This window comes from Nicotiana tomentosiformis, chromosome 12, assembly GCF_000390325.3.
Source record: "Nicotiana tomentosiformis chromosome 12, ASM39032v3, whole genome shotgun sequence".
Lineage (NCBI taxonomy): Eukaryota > Viridiplantae > Streptophyta > Magnoliopsida > Solanales > Solanaceae > Nicotiana > Nicotiana tomentosiformis.
This window is the reverse complement of record NC_090823.1, coordinates 88533972-88544608: the sequence shown is the minus strand read 5'-3', so window position 1 is coordinate 88544608 and position 10637 is coordinate 88533972. Positions and strand designations below refer to the sequence as shown.

At 32.7% G+C, this 10637-nt stretch overlaps 2 protein-coding genes across 5 annotated transcripts; one reads left to right on the top strand and one right to left on the bottom strand.

The window, feature by feature from the left end:
- Positions 1–367: 367 nt before the first annotated feature.
- LOC104121662 (serine/threonine-protein kinase SAPK2-like) lies at positions 368–4481 on the top strand. 4 transcript variants are annotated; one of them, XM_018766729.3, is made up of 9 exons: positions 368–390; positions 1109–1183; positions 2420–2521; positions 2936–2989; positions 3084–3176; positions 3265–3357; positions 3449–3553; positions 3704–3802; positions 4049–4481. In XM_018766729.3, the coding sequence occupies exons 2-9, from the start codon at positions 1136–1138 to the stop codon at positions 4319–4321; spliced, it is 867 nt and encodes a 288-aa protein (XP_018622245.1). In that variant the 5' UTR covers positions 368–390; positions 1109–1135; the 3' UTR covers positions 4322–4481. The 4 variants fall into 4 exon arrangements, with proteins under 4 accessions (XP_018622245.1, XP_009632002.1, XP_009632003.1 ...); XM_009633707.4 differs by lacking the exon at positions 368–390 and adding an exon at positions 498–622; XM_009633708.4 differs by lacking the exon at positions 368–390 and adding an exon at positions 632–1001 and having other exon boundaries at positions 3917–4106.
- A 1389-nt stretch (positions 4482–5870) lies between these two features.
- LOC104121661 (purine permease 1-like) lies at positions 5871–8134 on the bottom strand. The gene is made up of 2 exons (XM_009633704.3): positions 7274–8134; positions 5871–6390 (listed from the first exon to the last, which is right to left on the bottom strand). Exons 1-2 carry the CDS (start codon positions 8024–8026, stop codon positions 6067–6069), a joined length of 1077 nt encoding a protein of 358 aa, XP_009631999.1. The 5' UTR covers positions 8027–8134; the 3' UTR covers positions 5871–6066.
- Positions 8135–10637: the final 2503 nt, after the last annotated feature.

Here is a 10637-nt window from a genome sequence, read left to right as displayed (position 1 = left end):
GCTAAATGGATTTTTACCATATTCTGAAACTACTTAAATAAGAAAAAACCTAGCCGAGGGAGTACAATTATTTGATGTATAACGCATCCATAATATGCGCTATACCCATATGAATTATTGGTGCGTCAGTTAAGTGCATATGACTTATTGGTGGGGCACCATTTTATATATAGCGCGGTTATTTACCACGCTATACCTTAACGAACAAAACTGCTATTAAGATATAACGATGAATACCGGGCTATATATAAAATGATGCCCAATTTATTTTAATCTATTTGTGTTTCTTGAGTCCAAATGAACCATACTTTGATTTCGCAGTCGCAATATGTGCACTTGCCTCGGTAGGATGGTTGGTGACTTGGTTTCCGAAATAATCCAACTTGGAAGGTATGTATCCAATGTAATTTTGTCAATAATTCCAATCAATTGGTGTCTCCCATTAGTATATTGATTATTCCCATGCCCAGGTACTTCGTATATAGTCGGATCTCGTGTTTGTCTCTCTCTACTTAATTTGCTTTAGGTATCGCTAGTATTTTTTATTTGGAACTACGTGGCTAATCGTTCTTCCGGTCTGAAACTTTAACTGCTGCAAAACACGCTTTCTTGTCTTCATTCGGTTAGTGTTAGTGTCACTTTTGCAGAAATTAAAGTACACTGAGCTGATCAATGACTAGACAAGTACAGAATATTATTATCACTACTAACACGAACACTAGACTTTCTCCTCAACTAATTAAACCTCAAACTTGGATACCCTTGTTCTACTTTTGACTTTTTTATATGAATTCTGTTAGTCAATCTCAGTAGGTATTGAAGAAACAATTGCATCTTGTGAAATCTAAAGAATCTTGAAACCCTTTTACTTTTTCTTTATAATGGAGCGTTATGAGTTTGTGAAGGATTTGGGTTCTGGTAATTTTGGAGTAGCTAAGCTTGTTAGAGATAAAATTACCAAAGATCTCTTTGCTGTGAAGTTCTTTGAAAGAGGCCAAAAGGTCGCAGTATTTGATGCCATCAGTTTATTTGGGGATTTTAGTTACGTATTTATTTTTGGCTATAATCACCAATTTTCTCCTTTTTTTCTATCTTTCGAGGTCTGCAGATTGATGAACATGTACAAAGGGAAATTATGAATCATAGATCATTGAGTCATCCAAATATTATCAGATTCAAAGAGGTATAGTACTCAGCCTCTTACTGTTGGAAATAAAATATTTTTCATTATACCTCCCCTTCTCTTTTTCACTTGTCCAGCTTGCATGTTGCACACCCGTTAAGAAATCATTATTAAGTATTTATTTTGCAAAATTATCCTTATTAATGGTACTTTTGAAATCTTAATTTGACTACTGGTAGTTCGATTAGCTTGGGAAATAGAAAAAATAAGTACTAATTAGTTATCTCTTCATTTGTTAATATAGACACGTAGAAGGAAAAATTTATTTAAATATACTGGACAAGTAAAAGGGAATAAAACTTAGTTCTTCCGGTTCGTCTTCAAAGGATAACAGTCTTTTATGTTTGGGAACAATTTAACTATAAACTTTCTTTTTAATCTTAATGACATACTTTTATAGTCAAAGAAGAATCTCGTGGCATGTTTAAAAAATAAATTCAGAAGTCTTTCTTTCTTTTTTGAACGCCGTGTCTAGTGAAACTACGTCTTATAAATTGAAACTGAGACAGGGAGTATTTATCTTAGCCGATTCCTCTGAGAAGTCTAGTCTGTCTACATACTCTGTTGCTTTGAAAGTGGCTGGTTAAGCTACTTTAATTTTTAAGTCGTCTAAACCATGTATGTAGCATTGTAACCATATATTTTCTTTCTTTATTTTTTTTTTTAAAATTTTTTGTCACAGCAATCTTGTCTTCCTTCTTTCTTCCTTAATGTTTTTCTGCGCGTACAGTGTGTGGTTTTTCTTAGCCAGTTCCCAACTGTCGTTGTTGCTCTTGTTTTTGAATTCTTTTAGAGGGTTAATTGTGAGTAATAAGTTAGTTCTGCCTCTATTTTAAAGGACTCTGCATCTTGCAACCAAATGCAACTTTTGCTTTTCATGAAATTGGATTTATCGATCCTTTTGATGATCTCTTAATTTGTTTGTGCTGGCATTCCTGATGACTGCTAGCCAGTGGCGGAGCCAGAATTTTTACTAAGGGGAGTCAAAATATAAAGAAATAAGCTCACCAAGAAGTCAAGGGGTGTCATTATATAGTATATATGCATATTTTTAAAAAAATTACCGAGTTAAACAGTGTAATTTTTCGACGAACGGGTGTCGGTTGACACCCCTTGGGTGCATGTGGCTCCGCCACTGCTGCTAGCAGTAGGTTTAGCATGAATGTATTTAGCAGCAAGTACACTTTTCGGTTCTGTTTATGGCTTTTTATATGAATGGATCTTCACCTCTTCCAGGTATTGCTGACACCTACTCATCTAGCAATAGTAATGGAATATGCTGCAGGCGGAGAACTCTTTCAGAGGATTTGTAAAGCTGGAAGATTCAACGAAGATGAGGTATTAGACGATAGTTAGAAGATTCAATTTGCATTTTACATATTTCTAGTGATTAACTTCTGACAAATAACTTGTACTTGTCATCTTCGGATCTTTGGTGCAATTTCTTTTTTTTTTCTTAGTGTGGGTTACGGGGGATCATGCTTGTTGTTTACCCGTCTTCATTCCTGAGTACTGACATCTTAAAACTTTAAACGGAGAATGGATATGCTTCTAAAATTTCTCATGTTTTGAGATTGTTAATTCTCGTATTTTTACATGTATATGTATGTATTTGTCTGTGTATAACGCGCACGCACACACACATGTACATACTAATACTGCTTAGTGCAGAATGCTTTCTATTTAAACTTCAAAGTCAGCTGGTAATTAATTGTGTACTTTAATTTGTTTATATATTTTATTTTTGGTCAGGCCAGATTCTTCTTTCAGCAATTGATATCAGGGGTTAGTTACTGCCATTTCATGGTAAAACATTAATACTTCTCACACTCTCAAGTTTCAACTAGTTTGAGTTTTTCTTGGACCTATTATGCTACGGAGTATTACTATTTGGCTGCAGCAAATCTGTCATAGAGATCTCAAATTGGAAAATACATTACTGGATGGAAGTGCTGCACCACGAGTCAAAATATGCGATTTTGGTTACTCCAAGGTCAATAATCTTTTGGCAAAAATTATTTCTGACTGCCATTCTAGACTTTCTGTTAACATTCCCGATCAACTACTTTACTTGTTTGCAGTCATCTGTCTTTCATTCTCAACCCAAGTCCACTGTAGGGACACCAGCTTATGTTGCACCAGAGATCTTATCAAAGAAAGAATATGACGGAAAGGTGCTAATTGTTTCTGATCTTTCACCCAACATTTTCGTAATGTTTATGTAATAAAAATGCTTACTCCTCTTTTTAATTCTTGAATCTATAGGTTGCAGATGTTTGGTCTTGTGGAGTTACTTTATACGTAATGCTGGTTGGAGCTTATCCATTTGAAGATCCCAGTGATCCAAAAAACTTCAGAAAGACCATTTCTGTGAGTATATGAAGAATTACGTACACTTGTGATTGATAGTAAAGAACTTGATCTGATTTATAAAAAGAGATAAAAAACGAACTGTTATATTTTGAATGTTGTAAAACCTATTTTCTGCAGCACTTTGATTGAGTTAATTTTTCATAACAGAGAATATTTAGCGTCCAGTACTCAATTCCACAACATGTCCACATTTCCATGGAATGCGAGCATCTCTTATCCAGGATTTTTGTGGCAGATCCTGATAAGGTAATAATACTCTTTTGCCAAAAATTTATATCATCATAAATCTTTTATGTGAAATGTTGTTCATAACTGTTTGAGCGACACGATCATTAATCAGTTATTACCTTGTCATCTCAGTATATCCTATCGATAATCACAGACCTTGATATTCAAGTTCTCATTCCACTGCATTATGCGCGGACATGCCTCCATTTTTAAATGTGTTCGGAGTAGTCCAATAATATTGTTGTTTGCTGAATTCTCTTGTAGAGAATAACCATTCCGGAAATTAAAAAGCATCCCTGGTTTTTGAAAAACTTACCTGTCGAATTCATGGAAGAAGGACGACACGAATGCGTTGATATAAATAACCCGAATCAGAGCATGGAAGAAGTATTGGCAGTAATAGAGGAGGCAAGAATTGATTTACAGGTTCCAAAGATTGTAGCAAATTCATGCGAAGGCAGTATGGAACTTGATGAATTAGATGATGCTGATATAGAAGATATAGAAACAAGTGGTGATTTTGTTTGTGAAATGTGATGTGTGGGCAATGTTGTAACTTACCGAAAGAGAATGAGTTAGAATGCTGTAAATTCACTTCCCCAATGTTGTAAATTCCTCACTCCTCAGCAACTGACTGTGAGTTCTCTATGTGCTGATAGCTTCTATTTTTTACTAGCTAGGTGGAACTTCTTTCCTACGTCGGTGCAATTGAACTTATAACTTTCGACGCAGAGCATAAATTTATGTCTAAAAATTAACTAAAATTGCAATAAATATTAGATATGAACCCATAACTTTAAAAATATAATGTGCTCAACACCAAAAATTGTAAAGGTTAAACCACTAGTGTTTAAATCCTGGATCCAGCTGTGACAACAAACAGAAATTCAGGAAGTAACATGTGATTTTTTTTTTTTCAAAAAGGAAGTTTTACAAGCAGTAATAAGACTTGGGAAAAGAAAAAGAAAAACAAAGAATGACTCGATGAAAAAATTGAAGTATGAAGATTACAGTTTTTTCGCCTTACTAGTTGAACAAATTACGTGCGATTTCTACCTCCAAAATCGGACTGGACATAAAGTTGTTCTTGCTATTTAGACTTAGTTCAAGAGTTTTAACTAACATTCATCAATTGTAAAAGAAAATTTTACACAATCAGGTTGCATTTATGTGCTGTAGCAGGCAACCTGGTTGGATGATCCCACCGTTTTGATTCAATCGCTACATTAGTTAGGAGTTAATGGTAAAGAGGTAGAAATGACACCAGGTAGCTAATCTAAGGGTTACTATTTAGGAATTAACCGATGCATGCTGAGTTTTAGTTTTTCAGTTTAATTTTTCGGGACACAAATGTCAAGAATTATTCTGAAAATAAGATTTTTAATTCAAATTGTCATGACAAGATAAGTACGGACTAATCCCTAAATAATAACAGTAAGAATGAATGTTTGTGCACTTCTCGGTAAAGAGTTTGTAATTGTACCTTTCATTTTAGAGATGCAAGTTCTAAAGCATTATTATCACTGCGGATAAAGTTCGACGGGTGGATAAAATTGAATTTCAGCCTATAGAAATAAGAAATTATACCCTTAATTGGACACAGACATGGCATTCCATTTGGAGCAAAATAAATTAGTCCAAAATAGCTCTAGAAAGCCGTCCACTAAGATAAAAAAGTATTTAAATTGTATAACAGAGTTCTTTTAAATCATATAACAGATTACGTTTAAAACTCATTTGCGATCCAACAAGCAGGTGAAGACCATCTTCCATTTATGTACATATGCTACATTAATTATGCCCTTTCTTTTTGTATATTCAGTGGCAGAGACACCTTGAATCAAAGTAGTGCCATCCGACATTGTTTCATATTACTTATTTTTGTTTATTACATTAACAAAATTAATATATACACACATGCATACATACAAAGGCTGATTCACAATTTATGTTTAATTGGTTCAACTTTTAAGATTTTAATATTAAACTCATTGTATTGTTAAAATTATGGGTTCAAATTTAATATTTGTTGAAATTTTAGTAAATATTTACATAAAAATTCATACTTTGTGTCGAAAATTATGAATTCAATTGAACAAGGCTTACATCCGCCCTTGCATACATAATATCGCCCTTGCATACATAATATATTAGGTTGCCAACATCAATAGGAAGTAAAGCCTTCAATAGCCCACAGCGCCAGATTAGAACTTGTGTACAAGCTGAATTATAATAATAGGTCGACACTATTCAGTAAATTACATAGGAAGTATAATTTTTACTCAAACTTGGTCTGGTTTGGTTTTTGTGACCTTCTTCAGGCTGGCCTTATATTCACCATAGAAATAAGAGGCGAAACCCCAAAGACACATAGCTAAAGCCATCCACTTTTCTGCATTGAAGCTTTCAGGTAAGAACATCACAGCAAATATTTGCTGTACTGGAACTAGAAGAGAGTTAAATATCCCTGACAATAGAGCTGAGGAGCTAAAGATCAACCCAAGATTTCCAATAATCATAATTTGCAAAGCTATTGCTGATAATGCTAATATCATATAATACTTGTTCTGCCCCAGTCCAAATGCTTCAGCCTCTCTATGGATGGTCTGCATATATTTTAAAAAATATAATAAAATGCATGAAGATATATATACCACTTGATTATCTTTGAAAACAACTAGATATGTTAAAGCTTTATACTTTTCACTCTAAATTAAACCAAAAAAGTTCATGTCATTGTGACTCTACTTTTTTCATTTCATATTTCCACTATTTATGGCACTCTTTCTTCTTTACTTTTGAAGATCCCGTCGTGTGATTATCTTTGCAAAGAATTAAATAAGGGATCTTTATAAAAGCTTATGTTTCACTCTCAACCTAGAAAGTTCTTGTCATTGTTACTCAACTTTTTTCCTTTTATATGTACTATATATTTCCACTACACCGATAATATTCCCTCTCTTTCAATACATGTGATATTGTTTGAATTGGCGGTTTAAGAACTAAATAAAACTTTTGGTCAAAATATGTCATAATTTTAGAAACTTGTGTCCTTAAACATGACATAAAATATTTGTATGGTTATAAAAAAAATTTATTGTGTATATACCGGATAAAGTTAATTGTTTGCAAATTTAAAGTGTCATTCTAAAATAAACTAACAACTAAAGCGTGTCACATAGACGGAGGGAGTAAATATTATTTTTATATAGTTATCACAACTTTTAAGAATTTTCTTTCATCTAATTACTTTTCAACTTTTGAATATAATATGATGTTTTCTGTATCAAACTAATTTATCATAGGATAAATAATTAAACTTCTATATGATAACTATGTAAGCCTTTTTAAATAACTTGTTATAACATATTAAAGAACTACTCTGATAAAATGGAGGTAGTCGTACGTTATTATATCTACATGCCTACTGCAATTTTAGAGACAAATATAGCCTAAAAAGATGTTAAATTAGGAGTAATAAAGTTTTACCTGAAAATCTTTGTTGATAATCATGGCGACGACACAAAACAAAGTGGAGAACATAGATATAAGAAACTGCATTTGCATGACAAGATCAAACGTAACAGCAACTCCAGCTTTGATATGGCTATATTCCACTCCTGCGTTTAAAAAACCATGAAGAGCAGCACCAACAATTGTCATGACAAACCCTAAAACGTATTGACGATTCGATTCTCCTTTAGGCCTATCTCCATTCATGTGTAGCCCTAATATGATGGATCCGAATGTCATCAAAACCACAGCATTTACAGAATAATGTGTGAATTTATGTTTCACGATAAAATACGCGAAAATCGCCGTGAAAGCCAGTGATGTTGAAGCGAGGAGGGAGGAAATTGAAACGGGAAGATAAGACATGCCAAAAGTGTAGAGGTAGCTACAAACACCAAGAAGGAGACCTAATATAGCACTTGCTAATATTAGTTTTGGTGTGAGTAAAACTCTATTAGTTTCTGTCTTATTGGCTTTTCTTCTTTTTGCAAAAGAAATGGCAATTGGCAAAAGCAAGATTGGGAACCCTGCTGTAAGCCAAAAAGCTTGCAACCATTTTCTTTTTCCGCCATGCAAAAAGTAAATCCTAACAAGCATAACACCTGCTATTTGGCCAACTGCCAGGAAGATGCAGTTGATGACAATAAGCAGTGTTTTGATTGACATGAAATTCTTGAGTTTCCTAGGCTTACAGTTTTTTCCCTCTTGCTCTCTTTGTACTTCATCCATTTTTTTCTGCACGCTATAGAGAGATTTCTGTGAAATCAAGATATTTATTCTAGTTAGTGCTGCTAGAAATGAGCAGGGCTGCTTAACACCATTTGTGGCCTAAAGCCAATGTTAATAAGAGGCCCTAAACTTTATTTTTTTTAAAAAAAATCACACACATACGTGATATATATTTGGTAAGAAGCCCTAAACTTTATTTTTTTTTTAAAAACAAATCACACACACGTACGTGATATATATATATATTTGAATTCTATTTTTCTAATATTTTGAGATACAAAATTATTAATAACTTTTTATAATCGATCTCTCCTAAAAATGTTTTAGACAATATTAAAATAGTTTTTAACTCTTTTATTTTAGTTTTGAACAACGTGATTCATATTTTTCGTGGCATTTTTAAATTCTAATAAATGAATAAAAGACAATATATAACTATGAAGTAAGAATAAAATGAGATGATAATAACACTTGAAAGTTATAATAATAGAATTTAATTCAAGAAAAATGATGACTTAATTTCAAGATAACTTTTTGCTCCTTCAATAACACAAAATGCTTGAAACTTCAGGAAAAACAAAAACGAATGCACGATATATGATATCAATAGTACTTTTAAGCTATGTGGGTTTTCGAATAATACTACACGTACAAAGTTATCAGACTTAAACCCGAAAAAAGTAAGAAAGAGAATATATAAGAGTATAAAGTTATGCGAGCGATTAACTCTTGGACAAACCAAGAAAGAAAATGAATAGTATAAAAATATGATTTAGTACTACATATTTTCTAATGAAAAAATGGATAAAAAGTAGAATATAATAATTTCACTTGTTAGATTTTTTGTTCATGCAAAAAAAAGGTTTGAAAGAAATTCACATTTATAAAAAGTATTACGCTCGCTTCAATTAGTTACACATCTATTCTTTCCTTTTATAAAAAAAATATCTAATTTCAGGTAAAAACTACTCATTATTTTCATAAAACAGCCTATAAACCTATTTTGGTATTTTAAAAAATGGGGCCTCCAAATTTGGGGGCCTCAAGCAAATACTTTAGAAGCTTTACCCTATAGCCTTGCTGAAATAATTAAACGGATAAGACAAAGAGAGAAAGCGTATTCTAACTTTTATACAATAATAATGTAAAAAATTCATACACTATCAGGTTACTTGAGAATAACTATGAGTAATTATTGATAATAATAAGTACTAATAAGTTAAATCAGGATATGAATAATATTTAAATGTCTAAAAAGATAAATGATTATTGTCAAATGGAGAGGCCGATTGTTGCACAAGCCACTTATGTAAAGGAAGAAAAGTAGAACATCCTAGTAATAAGCGACTAGAATATCGATCAAAGCATTGTTAATTATTAATTCTTGAATTTGATGAAATCTTAAAGTGTCAAAGTTAGATGTTCTATCTTCTATAAAAAAGTAATGCCAATAATGCTTATTGCTGTGGTTACTTTTTTGATTTACGTCACTTTTCTCTTTTTGTAATGTTAGATAATTTGGAAAAGTTTCAATTGTGAAAAAGTGGATTATGACAAGGATAACCACTACTCTACTACTTGTTTTTCGTACAAAAGAAAAATGTACACTGTTATAGATCATTCAATTATATGATAAGTGATATTTACTTACTTTTTTTTAGTTAAATCCATCCATCCCGGCTTTCCTCTCCTAGCTAGCTGTAGAAGTTTGACATGGCTCATATCTCGTATGTTGACCAAAAAAAAACAAAGAGAGGGATGCATAAACTTATAACGTCCAATTCTAATGGTGGTTACACACTTGCACTTGCTGGCTATCTTGCCAGTAAAGATGATTATATTTAATAAATCAACCAAAGTGCTAGTTGTTGTGAACAAAGTTGAGTGGGGAAGGAATTATGGGCCAGAAATGTCGAACGAGGTTGATCCAGTTGTGATATTTGGGCCAGAAGTTATAGTGATAAGAAGCACAATGACTAAACACTCGAATGGAACGCTATGACGTTATATTTGGGATCGAGAGGAGATACAAGGATGCGAATTATATTGAAGTCTCGGCTTAGTCTGTTCTTCTCATCTCCTTTGCTGAATTTGTTTCTCATCCCCTTTCTTCTTAGCTTTAGGTTGCAATTTCTATTTCTCATCTACCCTCTATTTCCTCTAATATTGTTTTCTACTGTTCTATATATTGATATTAGGTTATTGTAATTATATTTAGTGATTAATAGAGTCAGTTGGTTTGGGTGTAATATTCAGTTTGTTTCACTAGTAGAGCTGTAGAGGTGGGTTAGTAGGATAGATAACTACCATACCCCTAAGATAGGAGGACGTACTCCTCTCTTTACAGTTGGTCCTAGCTACTAAAGTAAATGAGGGAGACTCCCTTATATCACAATATTCTATATATACTAGCTAAGGTACATCAAAAGTGTACATAAGTTCTTCTAATACAATGTAAGAAAGAGTATGATTGTTCTTCATTGGAGCTATAACATGTTTGTACAAGAAAATAGTCATAATGAAGAAATACAGAGAATGTAAGTACTCAAAAAAGAACTCAAAAAAGAATGCATAAACCAATACAAATTCATCTTCATCAACGATTCTTATT